This window comes from Caloenas nicobarica, chromosome 3 (assembly GCF_036013445.1).
Source record: "Caloenas nicobarica isolate bCalNic1 chromosome 3, bCalNic1.hap1, whole genome shotgun sequence".
Lineage (NCBI taxonomy): Eukaryota > Metazoa > Chordata > Aves > Columbiformes > Columbidae > Caloenas > Caloenas nicobarica.
The window spans coordinates 69,272,420-69,299,860 of record NC_088247.1 but is presented as its reverse complement, the minus strand read 5'-3'; the positions used below and the strand labels follow the sequence as shown (position 1 = coordinate 69,299,860).

Sequence of the window (27,441 nt, the reverse complement as noted above, 5' to 3'; positions counted from 1 at the left end):
CTCAGGGGTGATGCCAGGGTCCCCTTGCATTTCAACTGCATCCCTCCCACACCAGTGCTGCAGCAGCTGGTGCTCGGGGGTGGCCGACGTGCAGGGGTGGAAATGACACACTTCTGGCAGAAAGGGAAGAAGGTGTTTGTCAGAGGAAAGCCAGCAACCAGGCAGCTGCAGCAGCAGCTCTGCCTCCGTGCAAGATGTGGTGCTGGGGAGTCAGCAAGGCCTTTGGCTCTGTTCCTCTCAGCCTTTCTATCTACCCGTCTATATACTTTTTAATATTTTAGGGCGTGGTTACACAGCACTTTTAGGAGGCATGGCTCTTCCTCAGGAATGGGACTGTTCATCTTGCTGATGCTTTTCATCTGGAGTATGAAGAGCTATTTTGATGGCTGATGATTTTTTTTTTCCCCCTTGCTGAGTCTGGAAGTTGGTGGAGAAGCGCATGGCACAGATGCTTTGGAGAATAGTCTAGGCTGCAAAGAAGAATTAATTTAATAATCTCTGTTGAGACAATTGCTATTCATTGGTGTCGGATGGTAAGTCACTTACATCACTCCATCCTCATTTATTTCTATAGCTATTTACCTGTATTTCCAAACTACATTGACATGACACTGATTATTTTGGCAAAGCTATCATATGGTTAATCATGGCTGAATTTAATAGTTACTGGTATTGCATATTTGACTGAAAAGAAATAGATACCTTTGAACTGGTTTCGCCCTGAGAAATAGAAACATTACTTCTGACATTTGTGAACAGTTCTGTTGCTTGCTCTCTTCCTATCTCTTCCTGTCACAGAAAGGTAAGAAATGAAATTAGATTGTTATCTAAAAGTACAGGTAAGATTTTGGTTTTGGTTTATATTTTCATTTTCTCCCTTTAAATAAAGTTTGTGGATAAATACAAAGGTGAGGGATGTTTAAATTGAAAGGAAAGAGACCAAAAAATACAAATGAGAAACAGCAGGATGTGGATAAAGGGTAATTGTGTCTGGGTTGTTTTGTTTGTTTGTGTTGTTCGGGGTTTTTTTCCTCTGGTTTAAATACTAGTGAAAACTTGCTTCTTGAATTTAGCTTAAATTCAGATTGTTTCTCCCTTGCTGCATTTTCTAATTACTTATCTATTCACATTGTCTTTGAGCCAACAGAAACTGAATGTTGCTCCTATGTATTCATTTGGTCTAGATATAATTTTCTGTTCAGGGCACCCGTATTGGAGAACACAAAACTTCAGTGATTCATTGGGTAACTGAAGCTGTTATTTCTTCCCAGGGATGGCACAAGAAATGAAATCTCAATTAAGAGTGACTTTCCTTTACAAAGTGAAGCCTTTGAATCAGAGTATACCTCTGAGCCTTTTGTCTGCCAAATGGGTGGGGGTAATTCAGTTAGGAAAATGCAGTCAAGATGTGAAGAAAGAAAAAGAAAAAAAAAAAAAGAGCCTGGGGATATGCAAGGCCTGCTTCCAATCTTGCACGGATATTAGCATCATGCTGAGTTTTAAGATCCTAGGCACAATCAGGCAGAATATTCCCTTCTCACTCTCTGGGAATTAAATTGGGTGTTAAACCAAAGGGCTTCAGGAAAAAAAGTAGTCAGCAAATGTTTGGTTTTCAGTTGGAACATTTACATGATTTACAAATTTTCTGTGTGAAAGCTTGCAAAAATATGTTTCTTTGTTGGCAATTAAATGAGGAGTTGTCAGTTTTTAGTGTCAGTGTCTTTTATATAGCCAAGTTATAACTTTAACTCAGAAGCTGTTCAATCGTATGCCTAGTTCCCCTCAAAATTGCAGACTACATTTCAACAAAATTAATTCTAAAAATTTTTAAAGTACAAAGTATACTTTATAGTGTACAGTGCTTCGCAGTATATATATTTTAAAATAGTCGATATAAAATCAAGCTTAAGATTCTTAATTCCTAGAATTATGTGTAGAACTGAACCAAGTTATTTTAAAAGTTCCTACAGAGATTTTTTTTCCAACTAAATAGGTAGGTTTCCACAAGTGTAACCATCTCTCATACTGTGGTATTATACTAGCACATAATAATTTAAAATGAAAGAAAAAAAAATCTAGAATGTTCAGTTTCACTCTTCCTTCAGTGGTGATAAATACAGAATGCATCCCCATTGAGAAGTATTGAAACTGTATTTTCAAAGTCTCTACACTTTCGGAAGACTCACAGGGGAAAACAAAGTTGATAAAAATTGGACTTGAGTCATTCTGATTGGTGAAGACTTGGCTGTTTGCATCCCTCGCTGTATCAGTGGGAGCCCTGTGCCCTAAGGAGACTGAAGCTAAATTTGTATTTCTTTGAATGGTGAAAGTAGATGAAGTAAATAAAAACGGAAATATAATGTAGTGGTGCTATACATTTGATTTAAATGAATTTGAAAGATATCACTTGAACATGGTATGAATATATCACTATGAGGGGGGATTATATATCTCTAAGTACAGATTGTCTATTTTAAGACAAAATAATAAAAAATTAAAGAAACTGGGCTTTATTCTCTTTCTTCATAAAATACGAATAATATCTTTTCTAATACTTTCAATATTCATCCTCTTGTATCTGTTGTAAATAAGCAGTACTCTTGATCTCAGCTGTTCAAGCTTAGGTTAGGCTTCCTGAATAATGAGGATTCTTCAAGCAATCCTCCGTAATACATTTTTAGTGTCTTATTGTGCTAGGTGGGAGTTTTTTTAGTATTTGAGATACGCTGAAATTGTATTTTCATGCACTGCAAAATCAAGAGGGTTAATAATCCGTGCTTTCTTCTCCTAATCTCCATTTCCATTAAAATATATATGTGTGTATATATATATATATTGTGTCCACATAACTTTACGTGTTTGTAGAGGGGCAAGAAAATGACAGCTGCCATAAATTCTTAGGTTCAAGATCTTCCAAATGAACTAGCACTAACTCCCAGGCAGTTGTGGTTTTTTTGAAGGACATGTTTTGTAGACCTAATAACTAGGCTTCTAGATTATTTGAAGTGTTCTCCTCTGGACTCTTCTTAATTGATTCAGATCTTTTCTGGAACGCGGTGTCTGCAATGAGTCTTGTAGCTCCACTGATGGAGGTCTTGCAGTGCTGAGGGGAGCAAACAATTTATTTTACGTCTCGTCTATTAGTAAATCTTTATATAATGGCTGCTTTTCTATGACAGCAAGAAAGAAGTTGACTCACGTTCATCCTACAGATCCTTTTGTGAGAACTGCCGCAGGGCCAGCTGTCTCTCATCTCCTGCTCATCCTCCTAACTTATTTCTTCCCAAGTGAAGTATTTTGCAACAATATGTCCTTTTTGCAAACTGCCTTGTGTTTGTCTTAGCCCATTTCTTCCATTTCCATATTCATCCGTGTATCTAATCATGCTCTCTGATACGCCTGCAGCTCCTTCTAGCTTTGTGCAGTCTGAAATCTCAGTAATCCAGTTGCATCATCTGCATCAGAGGCTGCCCTACCACATGGTCCTCTCTTACTCCCTCATGGTTTTCAATGCTTTCTCTTGGCCTCTGCAGCCTCAAGCACTTCTTGCAGGTTGCTACTGAGCAATGTGATCTGGAGAGGATGGTAACTGGCCCTGCAAGAGCCTCAAAATGGACGTCTTGGTCACAACTCTCAAAATGCAAACAGCCCCTCAACAAGTATGCTGTAAAAATATTGAATAGTGTCAAAATGTCTTGATGCATCTTTCTAGTTTGGTGAGGAACCACTGATAAATACTCTTTGATATGGTTTCGCTGTCATGCACTGACATGCACTGACAATTTCATGTAGACTGTTCTCTTCATGAATATGCCATGTGAAGCAGCATTGGGAACTGTATGAAGATGGAGATAAATCTCATCTGCTTCCTTCTTGTTTGTAAAGTATATCATTGTATCACTGGACAAAAATCAGCTTTATTTGACAATAATTTTGATTGTTTCTCACAAAGGCATATTATCTTGAAATCTGTATGTTCTTACAAATAGCATGTGTGATTTTTTGTTCACAAGCAGTTTTTCTGTCAAAGTTAGGTCAAACTGAAATGTCAGCCAGATCACCGTGAAACCTACTTTTGGCCCAAAAAGCTGAGCGTTGACTTGCCTGTTCTCTGTCTCCTGCAACATTACCATCTGCATTACTGTGCCTGTGCTATTGGCCTCGCCAGACCTGTGCCAGGAAGAATTTGGGGGCAGAGGCTGCATGGGGTAGAGTAGAGGTGGCATGGGGCAGCCCTGTGAGAGGCTGGCAGGGACACAGACCACTCAGGTGACCGCTCTGGGGCTGAGCAGGGCTCAGTTTCTCTCCCTATTTCATGCCCAGGCTGTATCTGCCATGGCCACCTCTAGCCCCCCTCTCTTGCTGACATACCAAAGATAAACTTAGTGACCTGTGGTGTTTGTGTCTCAGCACCATTTGGGTAGTTAGGTCTTTCTGCTTACCAGGAGGTTCTGCTTTGTGTGATACTATTCAGAAATAATCCTTATTCACCCTGATTTAGTCATCCATAGTAGGTGTTCAACCGTACCAGACTTTCTCCCCACTCCCCCCTCTTATTAATGCCCCAAAACTCTCAACAGGGTTTTCTGCTCTGTCTTCCCAGCATTTGAGACAAGTTTAGTTTACCTTTGAAATACAAATGCGGGCCTCTCCCGCGCCTATCATTCCTGAACAAGCTGTACGTTTTCTATATTAATATTCAGTTGTGCGAATTCTTAGCAAGTTTCTGTTACACCAGTTAAATCTCATACTTTGCTATGCATTAAGACTTCCAGTTCCTCCTGTTTTATTCCTTATGGCTCTTTTATTAGCACACAGGCTTTAAGTACATTTGCCAGACTGAGCTGCTATTTGTTCCTGTGCCTCTTGTGACCTTACAGTGAACCCCAGTATCTCTCTTCCCCTCTTCCCCTCTTCAGAGTTTATGCTCTTTTTTTCCCTCCTTTCCACCACTTCTCTGGGTTTTGACCATTCTCTTCATTGTTTTGGTTGAGAGGAGTGAATTTAGTTCACTTTGTTGTTTTCTGTCTTTCTTCACTAGATGGATAACAGCAGAATAGCAGGGAATCTATCGTGGAGCCATTATCCTGTGATCAAAGAAGTCAAAGTGCTCTTGGCAGTCTCCTCTCTTCAGCCTCTGCATCCAGCCCAATGTGTGTGCACACATGTCCATGTCTGTCCTCCTCTGCCTGGTCTTTTACGCTAGTCGGGTAGAGTCTAAGGCGATGCTGAGGGAGACCCTGTGCCTTCTCCATTAGCCCAGTTATTGTCTAAACTTTTCCCACTTTCTCTAGGAACCCATGGCTTTATTTCTGATCTCTTTTGAAGTAATAGAAGCTTTTTGCCCCTCCTGAAAGAGGCCAGAACTATCAATGGAGGAAGGTCACTAAGGTGCCTAAACACCTGGAGAGAAGCAGGAGTGCTTCCCACTGGGGCTGGGGGTGCCTGGGCTCCTGATAAATTGAAGGATAAACAACAGGCAAGGAAAGAGGCTCAGGACCTGAACAAAGGGAAACAAACTTCTAAACAGTTTTTTTTTTTTAACAAACTTGGGAGAAGCCGCCTACGTACCTAAGGGCTTAGAGGTCTTTAAAGAGAGTTTGTCCTTTCATTGAAAACTTATGGCTACCTTTTCTTAATTGCTTGTTTCTCTTTCCTTTAAAGACCATGAAGTCTAGTGCAGTGAATGTGTATTTCAGAGCCTCTATGCTACTTAGTAACCTAACTGCTGGGACTTCCCCATGTTGAACTGACTGCTGAACTGCTCCAGAATAACTAAGTATCCCATATACTTTTTGCTTGCAACAGTTCCTACACATTAGCTGAGGCTTCCGTTAGTACCATGATTTAATTGTATATTCTGAATGTTTAGCCCTCGATCTGGGCTTAGTTTTGGACTCTGAAACTCAGCAAAAGTGATTTGCGACCTTTTTATATTCCTTAATCTGTCTAGCCGTAGATGCAAATCAGTGTGGTAAATTTAAGGCTATTAGAAACTAAGACATTTTCTTAATTACTTCATAAAGGCTTCATTAAGATACTCAGTAAGGCCTCAGAAGTCCATGACCACAAGCTGGAAACCACAAGTTCTGAAACAATATATTAGGAATTAATGGTGAATTCACAGTGTTTGTTGCCTGCATTGTATTATTTTATTATTCATAAATGAGAGGAAAACATCTGCTGTCTACTTCAGCAGTGAAGATTAGCTGTAGAGGTTTCAAAAGCAATTTATTTACTGTTATTGATACGGAAGGGACTTAAGGAACTACATTATTCTGAATATCTTGTCTCTCTCTCTCCCCTTTCACCATATTGGCATACAGTTTTTAATCTGGGGAGGTAACATGAAATCCAGAAAGATGTGAGAGCCTGGAATGAAGAGAGATAAAACTGTATCACTATGATTCTTATACACCAAGATTAGTGCAGTTGTAGTTGAGTACTCTGTGATTCTTCATCTTTAGTACTGTGTCAGCAAACGATGACCATGGGTCACCATGATATAGTGCTCTACTACTTCCATAATTATCGTTAATATAGTTTTACATGGAAAATACAATTGAAATATGACTGTCACTGTGCTCCCTTCTAAAAAGAACACAGTGATGATAAAGTTCTCCAGCTGAATATAATGCTTTTATTTCTAATATATCAAGTTTCCTTGTAAAAAGATTTTACTTTAAAAATATTTGATATTTCAGTTCGGTTTCCTGTGAAACTCTGCATTTTATATGCACTTTGTAGTACAGAAATATTACTTTCCAGCCAACACTCCCACGTCTTTGCGTGGTTTGGGACTTTATTACAGAGCATTCCCCTTCCCAGTTACAGGAGTGTCTGCTTACAGCTGCGTATTTTGTGTGGTTGTTGCTGTAATGTTTTTAACAGGTTTATTTCTGTTATGCTTCATTGTGTAAAAGGTGTTCAGCAAAACAGATCATTTCCTAAGATATCTTTGCTTTCTCAGAGTCATGGGGCATGTGATGTGCAGCCTGGACTGGTACATGATTATCGACAGCAGGAGTCTGGTGTGGCCCAGTCAGCAGCGCCCTGGACTGCAACTCAGAAGACCCTAATTTCCCTTTTGGCTTTGCTACTTCTTTGCTGTCTTTCCCAGCGCAAATAACTTCATTGTTGTGTGTCTTCACCCACTATTTCTGACTGAGATGTAGAGTGAAAATTCCCTTAACCTATATGCAGTATTCAGTACAGTAAGAAAGATCTTGTTCTTTAGAGGAGGTGTCCAGATGGTTCTGTAATAAACACTGAATACATGCTAAATGCTAAATAATATTTGAAGAAGTAACAAAATGTTCATAAACTGGAACAGCATAGAAGATCCATCTGGGCAAACACTAGTCAGGAAAATTTTCCTTATGATCCCACTACTTGTCATTTCTTGGTCCTGAATTTATTCTTGCATTATTTATTTTGAGGCTTTCCAGCACTTTATGTGTAGACAAAAGCTCCCATTTTACTTCAGATATTCTTCTGACTTTGATAACTCTAACTTTGGTAACATTTTCACTCATTATGACTGCAAAAATGAGAATGTCTCGAACTGTGGCTGGCTGGCAGTGTTGCAGTTTGGGCAGCAAGAGCCATTTGCTTAGGAAAGAGGGAGTTCCCTTCCACAGCTGCCAAGGTAATTGTCGGCTGTGATAAAGCAAAAGTGCTGATTGATCTTTGATCAAGTTTGGTTTTTAACACAGAAGATAGTCATATCAAGGAGAAAAAAATTCTCTTTTCAGAAGCTACACTGATTACTTTATATCCGTGTCAACACTCATTTTCTGAGTTTTGTGCAAATTGGATTAGTTTTCAGACATTTTAAATCAAGTGTAAATGGCTGTTGCAGAGAGGCTGCGGGAAGAGAGCGCTGGGATTTCAAGGGAGACCTTGTCTCTGTTAAAAGCAACAGGGGGAATCTGCTGGGATTTTGAGGGAGGAAGGAAACTTCTTGCTGCCGTGTTGACCTTTCCAGAAACTGCTCTTGTTCCAGGAGAAGTAAGTGGGAGATTTACAATTGGCATTGTACCTTTTGCAACGCGCAAACTTGGAATTAACTAGAAATGAGTTTAGACCCTTCTGGCAGGGAAATGAGATACTTAAAGTGTATCTTGCCGACTTCATTCCTCTTTCAACCTTTGTATTTGAGGGAAGGGAGTGTTTTCCTACCCGTGGAGACTTTAGTTACAGTTACTGCACCTTGAAAGTTACAACAAAACTCACTCTGATTTCCCTGGCAAGACATTTAGTGTGAAACAGGTTATGTATCTGTTTGTATCTGTTTGTATGTTTTCTTTTTTCATCTCCTGATATAAAATACTACTGCAAAAAATATTCCAAACTTTTCCAAAGGACTTCTGCTGTGGAAAGCATGAGTACAAAGAGTCCTTTGTTTCACAGGAATAGCCAAACCTGTGGCAAACTCTTGCTCATTTTTTTTCCCCCCCAGACAGGTGCTATGAAGCTCTTTGACATTTGCAGAGCAGATGGGATGCCATTTTACTGTTGTATCTAATTGACAGAGCCTTACTAACTCTCTCCGTGCATCCTGCCTCGGAAAGTGTGGGCTGTGGAGTCTTGGAGAGCACTTTTTCCTCATCAGCAACTTGCTTAACTCACTTACTGCCAGGTGAAGAGTGAGAGTGATAACTTGCTAACTGGCCTGTGAAGCCTGTTGAGAATTCATAACCCAGGGAAATGTTTTCTTCCTGATGTATTTGCCGTTTTGGCTGGTTGATCACTTGCTGTTGACTTGGCTACCATACATTGTAATATGCATATGTGCAGCGATAGATGCTATTGTGAGCATATATTTTAACGTAAATAGCAGCGTTGTCTGTCTATGCAATCACATAATGACATATGTAATTGAATATGTGTAGAATACATGGAGTGGTCTGTGAAATGTTGTTTCTGGAGATGTGTGAATGCACATGTGTCTCCCTGTCTCCTCATCCTCTAAGGCTCCCAAAGGAGGGATTTTGCAAATGCACGGTGAGGGTTTGATTTCCAAAAGGCTGGTGCCTGTGAAGGTCACAGAGAAGAACATTTCTGTCCCAATAATTTCTGCAAATCTTGGCATGCCACCCTCATGCTTAGTTCCTGCACATACTTATGTCTCATATAAAAAACACAGAATAACTGTTCTGAGTGTAGCTTCGGCTAAAGGTTGTACACTCCTTTGCAGATCTGGTTTACACAAGGAAACCCCATTTGCAATGTGCTTCCAGCATTTAAATCCCAATAGACACATATGCTTCCCCAGGAATTGCTTCTTTGAAGAAACCAGGTGATGTTTTCACTTCTGGAAAGGCAGCTAGACTGCATTTTATAGTGATTGTCATTGGATTTGACCAAGAGGGGAGGAATACCCAAACAAATATTTAATGCATTTCAGTAAGAGTATAAATGAACTAACAAATCTCTTGCCCTTGAACAGCTGTAATGTTTAGGATTATTCTTATGAAGGGTATTGAGTTTGGGATTCTTGGCTTCCTTGTGCAGCAGCCTGTCTCTTTGGCAACTGTCATCCTCAGCCAGATCAGTTACATGCTGCCACAGCCACTCAGACATCCCGTGCAAATGTTAATATTAAAAGCAGACCAGGTGGTAGCAAACTCTGGGATAGATCTTCAGGTCACTATCAAAATCACAAGATTTACAAATAACCTGGATGAAATTTCTCCAGTTCTCCAGGTGTCAGTGGTTGTTTCTGTGGCACTGGCATGGAAAGCATTTCAATCCTTTTGTGGTATCCTTGATAACTGTAGGCTCTAATTTGAACTTGTAGCATTGTATGTTGGCCTTTTTTCATGAATGTCATTCAGATATCTTTTTGAATAAATGCTGGCTGCTGTATGTAGGGCTTTCAAAGTCTGGTTTTAAAGAATTAAAAAAACCAACACACACACACACACACACAAACACACACATACACACAAAAAAAACCCCAAAAAAACAAAAAACAAAAAAACACAAAACCAAACCAAAACCAAAACAACAACAACAAACCACAAACAAACAAACTGGGAAGAGTCTTAGGAGGTTATTTAGCCAACTCTAAGCCCCAGAGCAGAATCAGTTGTAACAAAATAATGGGATGTTGGGAGGCTCTCAAGAACAGGTTAGACAGTGATGAAGGCTTCACACTGACCCCAGGCAATCAATTCCACCACTTTTACAAACCTTGAAGTTAGAAAGCTTTTTCTAGTGTTTAATATCACCCCTGCTGTAATTAAACCTGTTCATTCTTGCCCTATCCCAAATAGACACAGAAGTTTATTCTTCTTAGTGAAGCAAAGCTTTTACGTATTTGAAAATTATTATCCCATTCTCTGGCAATCTTTTGTCTCGGATAAAGCGTCCTCGTCCTTTCAATCTCTGCTCATAAACACCTCATTTGTGTAGTTGTCCTCTACGTTTTCTCCCATTAGTTCATGTCTGTCTGTACTCCAAGCTGAGGGCTGGGGCTTGGTGTGCAGAGTATAGATTGCTACTCGTTCTGCATGTGGTTGTGTATCCTACTGGCTGCACTAGGTATGTCCTACCATGAAACTTGCTGCTCTGCAACAAGATTGCTTGTTTGATTCATGTTCAGTAGTTATTTTCAAGTTCCTTGTCATCTGTAAATTTAGCGAGCCTATTCTCTATTCTACCAGACAAGCTGTTAATTAAAATATTGAAGAACAGACCCCTACAAAACCCCACTCAATATATTCTTTCTCTTTGGCTGGCAACCACTGAAAACTAATGTTTCTGAAAGTGTTCTTTCAACTAGTTGTGTGCCATTTTATTTATAATGGTTATCAGCTGACTGTGTTGAATAAGGTATTATAGAAACCTTAGTAAATTCAATATGTCTTCCATCTGCAGCTATTGCTTATCCAGTGCCAATTATCCTCCAAGAAAGGAAATTAGATTGATTTGACACAATTAATTCTTGACGAATCCATTTGGCTGTTTTAAACTCTTACAGGAGAATAGGATGGAAAAAGAAATGCTACATAACTTGTCCGTGTATTTTTCCAGCCCCGTGCTTGCCCTCCCTTAGTCTTCTTGAACTCTCCTCTTCATGAGTCCTCATTTATAATTACTGTGGAACAGGAGTGAGAACAAGAGATGGAGGCAGCTGTTGTTATCATTGCCAAAATCTTTGTATCTTAAAGTCAAGCCTGGGCATTCTCAGATGAATGTGAACAGATTAAGCTTATTTGAAACCACCACGTACCCTTAAGTAGCCTCTAACACTGTTTAGCCCTTTGACGCTGATATGAATCCTCTGTCATGTGGAGCCTGCTACAGTCATTTCTTATACATCCATATAAAAACAATTCAGCTACCTAACTTTTGCTACCTATATACACCTTTTTTTTTTTTTTTTTAATAATAGGTGATAAAGTATTTTAAAACAGTTTCTCCCTTTCCAAAGTCTTTGGATGCATACGAACTTGCCAGAGATCAGGATAAAGTTGTGTGTTTAGGGGTGCTGTGAATAACTAAGTCCCTTGAATTCCTTTCTGGTTGCAGACAAATATGAACAATAGCTGGACAAGTACAGGCAATAGAAGTTAAAATCATATTTGATACACTGAAAGCTGTTTTGAGTAACAACCCAAGAGAAAAACTCTATTTCCTTTCTAACAAAAGAGTCCATGTCTCTTATACTGGAAAATGCTAGGAGATAAAAAGATACCATGACATTTGGATTTATTTGCTTTATTTAAGGAGGCAAGGAATTTGCCTCTTTGACAAGTCAAAATGCAGTCTTAGTTCTGTCTGCTCATGCAGTTTACATACATTAGTATAATAAATAAATATAATTATTATTTTTATCTCCAGGAGTTTTAAAATTCTGTCTATAAAAATGAAAGCTGGAGAGTAACAAAAATCATCTAAACAAGGCCCAATACCTTGCTGGCATCTTACCACATTCATATGTATTCCCTGAATGCCACATATGTAATCAAGATTAGCTAAGACATGTTCAACAACTATGGGGAATGTAAGAGCCACATAGACTTTTCAGACTTCTTAGGCAATTGCCCAGGTAGCGTACTCCTTAGAATCATCCATTAAAAACACCTAAAATAATTAATGTAGCTGCAAGCCATGTGAAATTAAGTCATAGATTGTACCTAGCCCAGAGCCTTATGGGCTCACCACCCCTGCTGCTGCCTCCTCAGTGGTGGAGATGGCAGATAATATAAAGTGACTCCAGAAGGTCACCTGGCTTATCCTAAAGTCCAGGGTTAGTGGTGCTATTTTGCATATTCGCCTCACCAATATAGCAAATTTATTTCATTCCTTTTAGTCCACTTTCACATATTTTGTCCTCAGTGACAAATAGCAATGACTTCTGAAATGACCAGAGCTTATTTTGTACACACAAATAATGTCATCATTTTAGGAGCCAATATTTCAGAGCTTAAAAACACATACATTTATCTCGTTGCCCCGAGTTACACCCTCTTGAGCTTTCTTCAGCAATCTGACTTTCCCCTTGGTGTTTACACACCCTTCGTGCTTTCAGATAATCACTGCATCCCTTCCAGTCCCTTTGACCTTCATCTAGCCAAGCAACAGTTGTTTGTTTAAATTTATTCTCATAAATCACATCTTCCCACAAAAGTCAAGAGCAACATGTCATGCACTTCTGGGATCAAGTGTATTAGTAACTTTCAAAAACCCAAATCTCGATTACTTTATATTAGGCATATGTTGATACAGGATACACATTGTACTGCAGAAACATATTGGCCATCTTCAAACAGAATTGCCTAATTATTGAATCCTTGCAAATGAAGATTCATTTTTCTGAGAACCAGAGATACCAGCCTACCCTACATACACTTAAACAAAATGACTTCCTTGTAAAACTTCTTCAGCACGGACCCAAGACAGTTAGCTCATGTTGTATCATCATCAGTACAGCTGGTTGAGTTGTGGAGGGTGAATTCCTCCCACTCACACCACCGGTGTCACAATAATCCTTCTGTTCACAAACTTCCCAAAATATTTATTGAGAGAATACCTTGGAGGTATGTTTTCAGCAGTGCTTAAGCCTGTTTTCTCTTGTCTCTCTTGCTCAACTTTTTTTTTTTTTTTTAATTACATTTTGGGAGTGGGTTGGCCAGTGATTAAAAGCTGGTGTTTCAGCTAGACAGCATCTCCTCACTTTAATTAGTTTGACAGGCACCTCTGCTTTCCAGCTGAGTTGCCCTGACTGGAAGCAGCTGCTCTTTGGAATCACTCTCTCTCCTGGTTGTGTTACAGCAGTAATAAGTGTCTTGTGCACCTTCAATGAATTTATGGATGTGAAACGCACAGTTCCAGGGCTTCGGGTGTGCCTGGCTGTGGAGAGATGTTTCTCTCCTTTCTCTGTTACTTAATGAAGTTTTATGAAGTGAAACATGTCATTAGCAATATAGGGAAAACAAAACATAGAGATCAGATATGATTCTCCACTTCCTTGTTAACTCTTGTCAGTGAGTGTAGAGCAGGCTTTAATATATTTTTCTGTGGCAACTGGAAACCCTGGTTTGAGAGAGAGCAAGCCATGAATGATTGTGCAGCTTGCAAGGTAGTGAAGAGCAAAGCTTCTCCAGAAGAGCACAGGCTCTGTGAATCAAGCTCATGCCTGTGTTTACAGCCACAGCCAAAATGAATACTTATCATCTTGACTACATTGTCAGTGTGTTGTGAATGCTCCTGATTTCATCACTAGCTTGATGATTTTTTTAACATCTTACCACCTGGAGCCAAGTGATGTAAAAACCTCAATTTGCTGGGGGTTTTTTTAATAATGGAAATGTAAATTCTGGCTTTTACTTTCCAATAAAAGTATGAAAATCTGACCTAAGTGCACCTCGATGACTCAGACAATTCAATCTGAAGCACTCTAAAAGTCTTACTTTAAAAATTCCATTATATTTAAATGAAAGTGTAATTTTCAGGTTCCTTACATATGATAGTTTGGAACACTTACTATTACAACAGAAATTGCAACACCACATGTAACACAACTGCTTGCCTACTGCTTGCTAGTCAACTGTTGTTTGTTTTTCCATAAACTATCTCTTAATGTACATGTCTGGGCTTGCTGAATGGTGCACAGATCAACTAAACCAGGGGCACAACTCTGAGAGGGAGAGGACACCCATGTTTTGGTCTGATCCGGTACTCTGGGGAATGGACACAAAGCATTTAAAAGGAAAGGAAGGGCAACAGTTTGGAAAGTGAGAGAAAATTTCACAGAATCACAGAATCACAGAATGTTAGGGATTGGAAGGGACCTTGAAAGATCATCTAGTCCAATCCCCCTGCCAGGGCAGGAACACCTAGGTGAGGTTACACAGGAAGGCGTCCAGGCGGGTTTTGAATGTCTCCAGAGAAGAATCCACAACCTCCCTGGGCAGCATGTTCCAGTGTTCCGTCACCCTCACTGAGAAGAAGTTTCTTCTCAAATTTAAGTGGAACCTCTTGTGTTCCAGCTTGAACCCATTACCCCTTGTCCTACTGTTGGTTGTCACCGAGAAGAGCCTGGCTCCATCCTCGTGACACTCACCCTTTCTATATTTATAAACATTAATGAGGTCACCCCTCAGTCTCCTCCAAGCTAAAGAGACCCAGCTCCCTCAGCCTTTCCTCATAAGGGAGATGCTCCACTCCCTTCATCATCTTTGTGGCCCTGCGCTGGACTCTCTCCAGCAGTTCCCTGTCCTTCTTGAACTGAGGGGCCCAGAACTGGACACAATATTCCAGATGAGGTCTCACCAGGGCAGAGTAGAGGGGAAGGAGAATCTCTCTCGACCAACTAACCACCCCCCAAATTTGGTGCTCTGCATCCATCTGAGCCCTCTGATAAGAGCTATTTCCAGAGGTGGAGGCAAGAGGAGAAGCTCTGGTGATGTAGCATCTGAAAAAAGAGGTCAAAGCAAGTACTTTCTTCTTAGTGGCAGCATTAGGGAGAATTGACCCTAGGCTGACATCATCGGCAAGCAACATCTAATAATCACATTTGGTCTATTATCTTCACCTATGGCTAGCTGAGATCATCAGGCAGGTTTCTTCACTTGGTTTGCTTCTGCATTAAGTAGGCCCATGCACTCCTTCACTAATAATGTATCTGAGTGACCTGGGACACAGACTTAAAAAGTGGAAAGTCTGAGTTCAGTACTGAATTCTTGTGGGACTGAAAGTCAGGCTTTGGTAAGGTCTGTTTCCTGCTTGTTCAGACGGGTGGTGTATTAGCTTTTAAAGAAAGAGTTGAGGAAATAATTTGTGTTCTGTTTTGGGACAATATTTAATTGATAAATTGGGGAGTGGGTGTTAGGTGAAGTGTGGAGGAGGTGACTTTTGGGTGGAAGTGTCTGTTCTGGAAGAGAAGCTAAGCAGCTCTTCCATTTTCTTGCAAGTCTCTGTCATTGGCATGTTTACGTCACATGTACTTTGCTGTAATATTTTGCCAAGGGTAGCTCTGTAATTTTTTTTCTCTCCATTGATAACAAGCAGATAACTTTTTTTTTTTTAAGATCTATATTTGCATTCGTAATTGGCATAATTGGCTGCTTTTGCAAAGATACATTTAATGAAAGCTCTTGGGTTTGTTTTCCAGAAAGTATTACTTTTAGGAAAGATATTTCCCCTTTCAAAGGGAGATGCAATGAACATCTTCTCTGAGGTGTACCCATTCTTATTTTAAAAATGTGAGTTGATCATGAAGTGAGTAATAATAAAACTGCCACTGTGTGAAGCTGGCCGTCTCTCCGGTTCTCCTCCCACCTTGTTACAGCCAACTTGGCATGATATTTACATCAGCACTGAGCATCTCTGAAATATACAGCTATCGCACGCTACGAAATTGTACCTTATTCTTGGCTGGTTTTACGATGTGCTTTGGGATGAGATCATCAGACTTCTTTTCATTAGTAATTTACTAACAGCTTCAACAAAGGAATCAAAGGACACTGTGTTTGGAAAAGGGAGAAACCAAAGTCCTCTTCCCAGTTTTCAGGCACACTTTCCTCCTTTTCCACTTCCTCACTTCTAAAATTATTTGGGATAAGAGCAGCCAAAGTACACTGAGCTACATAGTTCAGTCTCTGTGGATTTGATAAGCCTCTTACAAAAAAGATTTGTATCCATCCTTTCTAGCAGATGCTTATGAAAACAATGTAAGAAGTTGAGCAAGTTCCTGTGACCAACAGTGTAAAGACTACCTCCAGACATCCCAAAGGATGCTGAAGTCCTGTCTGAAAAAATAATTAAGGTTTATAAAACATTCTGTAAAAAGTGCTGCAGAAAACTAACAGAAAACGAATGCTAACTATTTAAATGTTGACAGGCAATAACAAAGCTTAAAGCTGGCTTTCCCATGCAGCTAGAGAAGGGGGAATGCTGAGGTTGAGTAGAGAAGGCAGAAGTGAATAACACAAAGGAACAAGAGTCTTAGTATATTTTGGAAGTTGTCCAGACAGTGCCTGACATTGTCGGAGGCAGATGGGAGTCCTGATCCATGGGCAGGTTTGGAGTGGAGTGCCGTGCACCTAAGGAGGTTCATGGCTGTGCTGTCCCCAGGGATGGGTGCTCCTTGCTGGTCACACTCCAGCTCCTGGAGCCCCGCTGCTGGCTGAGCTGGTGCTGCTGCCTCCCAGTTAGGACACAGGGTGCTGGGCTTCACAGTGGGGAGGGAAACTGGGCAGGATAGGAGAGGCCTTTGTGGAGCACATATGCAGGCAGGAAGGGAGGATACAGACCTTTCCTTTCTCCTTATGAGTCAAAAGGTATCCTTCCAGAAGGGCTGTGATACTCGCTGTGTGCTGTTTAGATTTCCTTTCCTTATATGTTTTGTCATGCAAAGTCACAGCCACCACATTTTAACTGACGCCTGCCAAGCTTAGCAGTATTTGTGTGTCTACTGAGCATGGTGATAGCCTGAAGTATAAAGACTACTGGAGTGATTTTTCTGGGCCTCTGCCTCCTTCTTATTTTTTTAATATAGTAGGGTACTGATATCTAGGGGAATGATGGACTGGGTGTAATGTGGAGAGTTCAGACTTTTATCAGAACAAAGCAATTCCTTGTTCATAACTGATTTCTACTGATAGAATTAAACAGACTTAATTCCATCTGGTTCGTGTTGGGCATATTAGTGTACCGCTCTCGCTGAGATGTGATACTCTGTAGTCAAGGGGCTGGCAATAAGACTGGGAGCTGACAGCTAAGCCTCTAACAGAATAAATAATGATTTCTGAGTGTACGGCAAAGAATATATGGTCTGGTCTAAATAGTGGCTGTTTAAAAGCCACTAGATAAATATTATTTGCACCACTTTAAAAATCAGGAATATTTTCTGCAGTTATCTAACTGGCCGAATGTGCTGACATATGATCATTTCAGGAACAAATGACTCTGATGTGCAAACGCACATGATGGATCTAGCCCTCTCACAATTTATGCCTGTACGTACCAAGAGTGCCTGAGAGAGAGCGACAGCCTGTTGCACAGAACAGCCGATAGGTTGGGTGTATGGGTCCCCATCCTGCCCCATGCTAGGGGCTTTCCGGAGCAGCCTCTAGCACCTCCGTGTTCTCCTGGAGAGCAGCTGCCAGCTCCTTCGGCTGATAAGGGTGAGGCAGAGAACTCCACTCCAAGGGACTCCACTACCAGAAATTATAATCATACTCATATAATTATTACGGAAAATACTTAGAAAAATGATTAACAGATGACAATTAAAAGACATGATATTTTAGGAGGACTTTCCAAAAAATGTAGTGAGGACAATGATATAAAATTTTTCAAGATGGATTCTGGTAAGTTGATGGGATGGAGTCTGCAATCAGTAAAGTTTGCAGTTGCATTCAAAGGCTGTGATGGTAAACTCTGCATGTTTCAATTTGTTGACTTCCACCAAGAGGGAAGGTGGAGAGATCTGAAAGGAGATACAATCACTGCTAAAAATGTGTTGCATTGTAATTTGCTTGTCTTAAGAGTTTTAGGGCCTTTGTAGGTCACCTGTAGGGGCTAGCTGGAATTTTTATTTCTCCTTTCCCCTGCACCCTCTGTGCATACAATGGCTTGCTTATTTATTTCTCTGAAGCTTTGATATTCTGACTTAGACTTGATGTACTGGGGAAGGTGTTGTTAGTGATGTTGAGAAACCTCATGCGTTTTGTTAATGCACGCAGAGTTAATTGCTAGGCCTCTGAGAAGGAAGGCGTTTCCCTCAGGTCATCTGTCAGGAACCCATGAAGTCTTGGTGTCCATTACACTGTGGGACATGATTCACTTTCCAAGGCAACTTGGTCTCTCCTGGCCATTTTCATGTAGTTTAAAATTGATATCAAAGTGCTCAGCGTTGTTTGTGATATAGACTGCTTGGATTAAATGCCTTTTACATGATTGCCAGAAGTGATAGTTTGATTCTGATGGTACACTTTGGCTTTTCCAGTTTGTTTTGATTCATGTTTCAGTTTTCCACTATTGAATGCTTTGTTGAAGCCATTGTGTCACTTTTGTGTGACACTGTGGCAAGATGATACACACTACTTTGGGACAGAAAGATTGTCATCTCTTGTCTTAATGACTCAGAGGTTACATTTGAGTTTGTGCTTGTGAAGAAGTATTCACAGAGAAAGATTTTCACCCAGTGAAGGTGACCTCCCTAAACCTTCAGTAAAGAAAGGTGGAAGATGAGCTTCTCTATGGCCATCTTAATCTGGAGCTAGGATCCTGCTCTGAGTATTCCTCTAGAAGAAGTTCTGTCTCTCTTGAATACAGAAGGGTGCTCTCCAACTTGGTTAATCCTGCCCTGTGTGTAGATGTGGGAGGCTCTTATTAACTGCTTGCCCACATGTAGCTGATGGTGTTGATAGGAGGATACACTCACATGCCCAGTACATCTGCCATAACTGGGCGAAACTGCATTCACGGCAAACATGTTGATCTTTTACATCTTCACAGGGAGCTTCACAGTTGCTCTGCAGAGGAACTTTTCATCCAGATGCACTGGAGAGCATGTGAGAACAAACATGAGCCCATGTACCACGTGTGTGACATGCTGAGGAACTCTATCAAGGTCACTGCTCCACTGCCTAGTGCTGCCCTGTAGATGCATGGAGACCATTTTCCAAGATTTCCAAATGTTAAGCACCTCATCAGAGCTCCTACGAGATGTCCAAAAAACATCAGAAAGTTGATCAGATTTATTTGTTCCCAATAGCATACACAGGTCCCATACAATTGCTTCCAGAACACGGTCTTTTGTGGATGCTTGAGTTTTCATCTACAAAACTACAGATAAAAATGCAAACAAAACCTGTATTCTGACATGCTAAATTGCAATTAATTTGTAATTTTGTAGTAGCAGTTATAACAGAAACTGCAATCATAGCTGGGCTTCAAAACCCATGTAAGATCTGAGTTTCTTCTTGTTCTAAAACTCTAATACTCTTGTTGCAGCTTTTTTTTTTTTTTTTTTTTTTTTTTTTTTTTGTAAAATGCCCTGGGATTTATTACTGCAGGACATTGGCATCATTAACATAGGGGAACCCTGTGATACCTAGAAGGAGGGGGGTCTACCTGAGTGAAGAATAGCAGGGAATATTTTAGCATGTCGTAGTCATTGAGTATCTTGGGAAAATAGCACCTTATTAATGTCTGAAGATCAGTAGATAATATAATTGCAAGACCACAGAAGATGGTAGCTATCGTAAACTGCCATGGATTTGTTGTGATTCTCTTATGTCAATTTGTTTCTTAAAGCAACTGCTTCCTGGAGTCAAGTGGTTTTGCAAGATCTTTTTTTTTCCTTGTTTCCCTCCTTTAAAATCAAAGGCTCTGTGTCTCAGATAAATTACAGTCAACTGGCTGAGGGGAAGACTGCAGCAGCCACGCATCCTGCTCCTCTGATGAAAGCTGCTGCCTCCACAAAAGGGATGACATCACGGCTCAGGAAGTAGCTCTTGGACCACCACAATCTATAATTTAGTTTCTGTTACCTGTACTGCAATGCTGAAAAGTGCAGATGTTCAGGACCTGCTTCTGTAAGTGATGTAGTCTTCAATGCACAGGAACAACGACCTCCATTGCAGGGAGGGGCAATGCAAGTGGGAGTGCTGCCCCTTGCACCTCTTTGATCTTAATCTATTGCAGCCTGAGTCAGAAGAGTGAGGGGGTTTGAGATGTTTTGCTGCAGAGTTGTTTGTTTGTTGTGCTGGTTGGTTGGTTGGTTGGTTTTTAATATGCATCCAAAATACAAAAAAGACAATGTGCATAAACCAGTATGTACAAGAGGAGCCCAGTATATTTAAATCCTGAGATCGACAGTGTGCCTTGTTCAGATATTTTGAAAGTAGGTTGACATTATTATTGTAAATGGTTCAACATGGATTTCAGAGGGTCACTTAGTAAATTACCCCTGACTAATTAAACCAGTTTTGAGTTATGCAAGCCATCTCAGAGTACAGAGAGACTGCACTGACATACCTTCATCCTCATACTTCATAGGCTTATACTTGCATACAATTTAAAGGTCAATTAGTAGAGACTTAGTATCGGGTTTGGGCCTTTCATTATTTCTCATTACTCATCAATAACATTATGGATTACATAGCATGTATCCTACATGTGCATCCTAAAGAGTGGTCAAGAAAAATGCATACTTCTACATCATCAGGGTTTTCTTACCACTTTCAGCACAATTCTCTTAGTTTTTCTACCTGTGCCCCACACCTCCTTTTGTCTGTTCTGTGTGTGACGTTCACCAGTAGAGCAATAGCTGGAACAACACGACACTTTGACAAATTTTGCTCTGTTCTTTGTGTACCACTTGCTGAGATAAGAAGTATTTTGATCAGCTTTTCTCTCTGGTGCTAGCCTAAGAAGTTAAATAAGCCATCTTAGCTTTGAGGACAGAAAAAAAGAGTATCACTGGGAATGCGGAGAGAAGACGAGGAACATGTAGTCACCCCGCTTCTGCTTTATGCTTTCTCCAGAAACTATTTTTAGCCCTGTTAGCAAATGGTGTCATTTGTTGCTCTAGTCCTCCCGGGCCACCAGTGCTGCGCAGTTAGTGTGAGCTTTGTCAGCTGTGGGGCCAGCCGTGGGGCTTGGGGGAGCCCAGTGCCAGGAGACCCCAAGGCTGAACAGGGAGCCTGGGGGAAGTGCGTGTACCAGAGCAGGCCCTGGGTTGTTTGGGTGGTGCAGAGCACATAACATCCAGCCTGGCAACCAGTGGGATGCTGGAGAAGCTACTAACTGCTCAAAGATGTGAGCTCTTAAAATGCTCGGCCAGGGCATGACAGCTGTTCAGCCATTAAATACAGACAGGTGCTTCCAATAAGCAACGGCCTGAAACAGTAGCTTTTCAGGGTGCATCTAACCATTTCAAAGCTTAAGGATGAGCACTAAGACTAAGGATTTCTTGCTGCTCATCCCAGCAGAAGCCGGGAGCAAGGTGTGAGGTGGTGGGCAGGTGTTTGGTCACCTTCCTGCCCAGGCTCCCCCAACCTCTCTGGCTCTTTTCATCCCATGCGTGATGAGGTTTGGGCACCGTTATTTCACATACCTTCCTCAACAAGTGTGCTCGTGTGTGTGCACAGGCACTCAGCTGTTTCCTACGAAGGATGCAGGAGCATGCTTACTAGTGTCAGTAACTAGTGATTATTTAATTTCATTATAATTGAGAGGAGCAATAGGAAGCAGGAGGCATAGATGGAGGCAGCGTCTCCACAGTCCCTCCCCAAGGACAGCTTTGACTTTCACGGTGCGATCCGTGACGGGTCGCTCCTCTCCTCAGGAGAACGGTGCGATCCCGGTACTTAAACTAGAAGTCTGAATTAACTGGGCGTCTCTCCGCTGGCCGGCCCTCTAAGGAGAGCGGCTGGCACCGCTTCCCAGCCCGTCTATCCGTGGTGTTGAGAAACCCTGTTGACTTTGCCGCTGGAGCTCCTGGCAGCCAGGTGAGGCGACGGGACAGGGGGAGCCCGCTCAGCAGCCAGCCCTGCCCCGGCGACCGCACGTCCCCCGCCGGGCCGGGCCGGGCCCAGCCGCAGCCCTCCGCTTTTGGGGCGAGGGGACCCGCCGGGGCGGCGCTGGGGCCCTTTGTTGCCGCCCCGGGGCGGCCACGTGCGGCGGCCGAGCCCACGGGGAGGCGTGGGGGGGGCGCGGGGCCGCTCGGCGGCTGGAGGAAGAGGAGGAGGGGCTTCGCCGTCGCCGGGTGGGCGCCCCCGCCGCGCCGCAGTGGCACCGCCGCGCTGCCGGCCGCCCTGTCCCCGGCCGAAAGTTTGAGGGGCGGCAGCGGCGGGGCCGGCCCGCGGTGTCCCGGGGCGGGCCGGGAGCGGGGCGGGGGAGGCATGGCGGGGCGGGGCGGGCCGGTGGCGGCGGGGAGCCGGCGCTGATCCGGCGGCCGGGCCAGGGCATGGAAGGGGAGCGGGCGGGCGGCCCCGCCGCCCCGGCGGAGAGCGGCACATCGGAGGCGTTCGCCCAGCTGTGGGCCGACGTGATGGGCATCCTGGTGAGTGCGGCCGGGACGGGGTGCGGGGCGGCAGCGGGCTCGCGGGGAGCCAGCCGTGGGACGGGGCGGGCTGCGGAGCGCCGCTCCCCAGCGCTGCTTCCCCGTTCGGGGGGCCGCGGGCGCCGGAGCCCTCTCCGGGACGCCGGGTGTCCCCGACACCTGCTGCGGAGTTTGCCCGAGTTGGAGTGTGTCCTCGCCGCGCAGGCTTGTACATCCCAGAAGCACTTTTTCCGTGGGCAAAACCAAGTGTTGCGTCAATGGCTGCTTTAAGCACAGTTTTGGAGTAGACGCTCTTTAAAGTTTTCTCGGCTGTCACCGTAGGAGAGGCGACATCACCGCGCCGAGCACGGCTGGGGGTTGTTTACCGGCGCAGACCGGACCCCGCATCTGTTTACACACCCAGGAGCGCTTGTTTATGCTGATCAATGGGCGCATTGTTTCCCGTCGCTCCGGCGTGCCCGCGGATTCGGTTAAATTTGGGCGAAAGGCTGGTTTGTTGCCGCCTTTACATTCCGCGCACGTGTTCGGGGTGAAGCCCGGCGCGTGGGGGGCGCTGCCGCTCCGGGGGGTCCCGGGGGCCCCGTCCCGCAGCGCTGCCCGGGGGCGCTCCCGGGTGCCGGCTTTGGAGCTCGTATTTCCCGATAGTTTTTTTGGGGCAGGAGTTGCTCGGTTACGGCCCGTGGAGTTTCTGCGCTGATGATCTCCTGAGGAGGGACTAATCCTCGTAATTCACTGGTTACAAACAAAAGCGATGGCTCCAGTAACGAGGGCTCAGGGAATTATATTTAGTGGGCGCGTAGCCTACCAACAGGATGGACTGGATGGCAAACAGTAAAAGTACAGGAAGAGTCAATTCGTTATTTCTACTTGCAGCAAGAGAATAATATTTACTTTAGGTGCAAGATGGTAATTACCACAGAGGACTGCCACTCAGCAAAAAACAAATACTAATGTTATATATGTACTGGAGCTGGCAGTTTTCCAGTGATACAGGAATGTGGTAATCAGCAGTGGAGTGCCTGTTTATTAGTTTTAAAAGCAAATGAATAGGCTTGATGCATATTAATTTTTGTTATTAACATTTAACCAACAGACGTTAAAGAATATTATGAGAAATACCTTATGGAAAACTGCTGTGAAACATAATGAACAGTAAACCTGTAGGATCTAATTCAGAAGTGTTATAGAATTGAACAGAGAATTTAATTAGCATTTTATGCTTCATATTTTTTTCTTTGCATGGACTTTGTTGTTAATATTCAGAGTAAGATTCAAAAACCTGCCTCGTTCCTTTTCCTCATAGAAATTCTCCATTGACATGACACGCAGTTTAATAGCACCCAGCTGCGTACCCTCATTCACCGTTAATGATTTTAATCTAAGAATGCAAGCAGAGTCAGTTTTGCCAGTTTGTAGGGAGCACACAGTTGGTACTTTATGAACAGTTTCTTTCTCTCTTTTTCTGGCAGGTTTCAGTACTGCATTTAGTAAGAGCGAAGTGCTATTGGATGCCTGGGAAGGAGTGTTGGAAGAGGCCAAACCAACAGCCTAGCATTCTGGAGCTCAGTGCAGAAAAAGATCTGATTCTCACACAACTAATAGGTTTCTTCTGTCTGCACAGGCTAGTTTCCTTCCTGGGAAGACAGAGCTCTTTAATTATTATTTGTCTTCTAGTAAAACTAAACTAAAGTCATTTGTCTTTGAATTGATCTGCTTTACAGGAAGGAATCGTAACTGTGAAGTTGCTGGTTTATATCGGTTGCGAACATCACCCAGCACTATTATCTTTCCTTACTGCAGTGATTTGTGTTGCAACACAATTACAAATAAGAAAAGTACCCTTGTGCTGGGTCTCAAATAATAACATATCTGAGGGAAGATGAAAGCTCTTTTCACTGTGACCTGTCAGGTTTCTTCAGATGTAAGGTTTTTAAAGAGTTTCTAGTCTTTGTGGCTGCAAAATACATCTTAATGTGAACTGAGTATAAGCTTGTTTAGTGCTCTGTCCTTGTCTAATGGCAAGGAAGAGGTAGCTATAGTGCCTTTTTTCACTGCTTATTTTTTTGGTGCATAGAGTTTTGTCCTTTTCAAACCTTTGCGGCAAAAACCAAACAGTAAACCAGTCGTTTTCGTACAGAAGCCTGTAGATGGTTGGTCATGGTCTATGAGGCCATGACAGTGGCCTGCAGAGCCAGCTTACTTCTTTCATGTTGTCAATTACGTGAAAGTATGGGTCTCACATTCCTGGGATTTACAGTAATACTTGATCCAAAATGCTTAGAGAGCACAGAGGTAGGCACTGGAGTCATCTGCTGGAGGCAGCTTAATGAACTAAGAGGTTGATGCAGGGATAGGCTGGCTTGGTTGGCCTTGCAGCAGTTTGAAAGCTGGCAAGGGGGAAGAGGCAGGAGAGATGAGCCAGGGTCTTGGGAGTGACAAACTAGAATGAAAGGAAGAAAGAAGGTGATCGTCAAAAGTTTGTTGATCAAATGAGAGAGAGAAAATAGCATTCTTAAGGAATGGTTGTCAAATGATGCAGGTTAGAAAGGACCTCAGGCAGCATCCAGCCTGGCCTCAAGCAGGGACAGCTCTGAGGCCAGGTGAGGTTGCTTGGGGCTTTATCCAGTTGGGTCTTGAAAACCTCCAGGGACAGAAAGTGCACAACTTCTCCGTGCAGCCTGTTCCACCACTTTGCTGTTCTTACAGTGAAAAAGTTGTTCTTTGAAAAGAAATGACGAAATGCCTGATTTTTATCCTCCTCATACTGAGGAGTTACTGCGGTGGGGAGGAGGAGGGGAAGGTGTTGCCTTCCTTGCACTGGTCCTGCTGGAAACCTTGAGGGGCATGGTCCTGCCCGTGATGGTATCTCCTCTAGGTGCAGCTTTAGGAGGAGAGGGCATAGAAGTTAACCCACGTGGTAGATTTGGTACTGAGGTTACTTAAAATACAAATTGAGCCCCTCTCGGTGGATGTGTTTCATTGCTTGTATATATTTAGTTAGGTTCCTTACAATAGGACCTTAATAGCAGGAGCCTGTGATGGCAGATCCCAGGTCTAGAGGGGAAGCAAATACTTTTCAAGTGCTGCTTGTAAGCAGCATATTTTATGGACTTTGAAGTCACATAATAACTCTCTCTATACTTGACAAACATTGAGTGTACTTGCAGCTGTACTGGGATTTTGCTGAAGTAAATGTGACGTTTCCCTTTTGCGCTTATTCTAATGAAATATTCCATAGTTGCAGCTGTGGTATAAGCACCTCAGAGCTATTCATGCTGTTAATGTAGCTCACTAGATAACATAATTTTACTTAAAAGCTTTTACTTAGTCTGTAGCAAGCACATGGTGGAATGTAGTGGTTAATTATAATTTGCAATGTCTCAAAGCAACAATGGATGGTGGAAGCATATTAAGGTTATAGAGATTGCAGTAGGTGAATCACCAGTAGTAATATAGAAATTCTCTGCATCCTCAATACTCAACATCATAAAAATAATCTTTTTGGCATAGTGGTCATAGTGAACTTTTTGTTGCTAAGAGTCTCAAGGTTTGTATCTGATCGGATCTGAGAACAAATCATAATATGAAGTGAAAATCATGAACTTTATTCTTTTAAAGGTGTTGTTTTGGAATATGGGTTATTTACCTTAGTATGGGGAAGACACTCTGGTGTTTTCCTTATTAATGGGATGTTCTTCCTTCTCACACACTAGAGCTGGAACAGGTATCTGGGTCACATCCTGACATTAATGAAATCACTGGCAAAACTGATCAGTTTTGGTAGAGCAGGGATTTCACTGAAGAAAACATACATTTGTAAGAAGCTTTTGTCTTCAAGGGCCAAAATGGAAAAGATACAGAAGAATTTGTAAGAGATGCAATGAAATTAAAGTCTTCCAGATTTTTATTTCGAAGTGATAGCTAGTTTATTGTTTCAAAATGTTGAATCAGTTAGAAGAGCTGAAAAACAAAAAATTTGTTTTTCTGTGATATTTTGTAGTTATGCTAAGAGAAAACCAGCGCCTTTCCACCAGAGTATTTTGAGGACAGTGAAGCTCACTTGGGTTTGTACTGGGAGCCCTAATATTTACATATATAATCTATCTTGCTCTCCATGTTTCAGTGATTATTTGAATTTCTTATCAAAATAATAAAGAAACAAACCGAAAGAGAGAAGCATGCCAGCTGATAATGCTACTGTGATAACGTGTAATTACATACTGGTTAACATACTTTGAGAAGAGGAATTTTATATTAAGCCAGGGAGCCTGGATATCTGGAGAGATGAGGGAAGTAGATCCCTGACTGATAAAAGCAGTCAGAGGACTGCCAGAAGGAGCAGTGGCAGCTCACAGCAGCTGCAGATTTCGACCAGGGTTGCTCATCCTCCAACCATTGTTACTTCGTCATGACCCCCCATAGAATTCTCTCTGCTCTGTTGCTCTATTGGTGTCTTGTTTGGGTGACTCCATTTCTCTGATGTCTGCTTGGCACCAAAAGGCCACTCCAGCTGAATCCATTGGTGCTCCACACGCCTCTACGGAAAAGCGCAGGCAACCAAGTAGCCCCTCCAGGTAGAACGTGCTTTTGAAAATGCGATGTGCTTGGGTTTTTTTCTGATTTTTATTGACACATTGGCAAAATATCCATGGCACCGTGCAATTAGCTGGAAAAGCCCTTTGGGACATACTGATCCAAAACATTTTTGTTTCAACTTCTGCTTTGGAGTGCTTTTTTTAAAGCACATCCCAGCTGCAACAGTAAGGATAAACCCAGAAGGCCTGGCCTCTACTTTTCAAACTAGCAGGTATTGGTTTTTTCTGTTTTACAAAACTGTGGAGTTTATTTTGCTTTCAAATAAATAAATGACTGTCAGTTTAGGTATTGGATTGAATTTTATATTTTAAACAACC

The 27,441-nt window shown here is 42.3% G+C and overlaps 1 protein-coding gene across 3 annotated transcripts in view; it reads left to right on the top strand.

Annotated features, from left to right (window-relative positions):
• SASH1 (SAM and SH3 domain containing 1) overlaps positions 1 to 27,441 on the top strand; it is a 215,238-nt gene that overhangs the window by 69,895 nt on the left and 117,902 nt on the right. For 2 of the 3 annotated variants that reach the window (XM_065630372.1, XM_065630371.1), the window contains exon 1: positions 22,401 to 22,528. The exons of the other annotated variant lie outside the window; for it this stretch is intronic. In XM_065630372.1, the coding sequence (XP_065486444.1) occupies positions 22,433 to 22,528 (96 nt within the window). In that variant the 5' untranslated portion in view covers positions 22,401 to 22,432. Of the gene's footprint in view, positions 1 to 22,400; positions 22,529 to 27,441 lie in introns of those variants that run through there. 3 annotated transcript variants of the gene reach the window in all.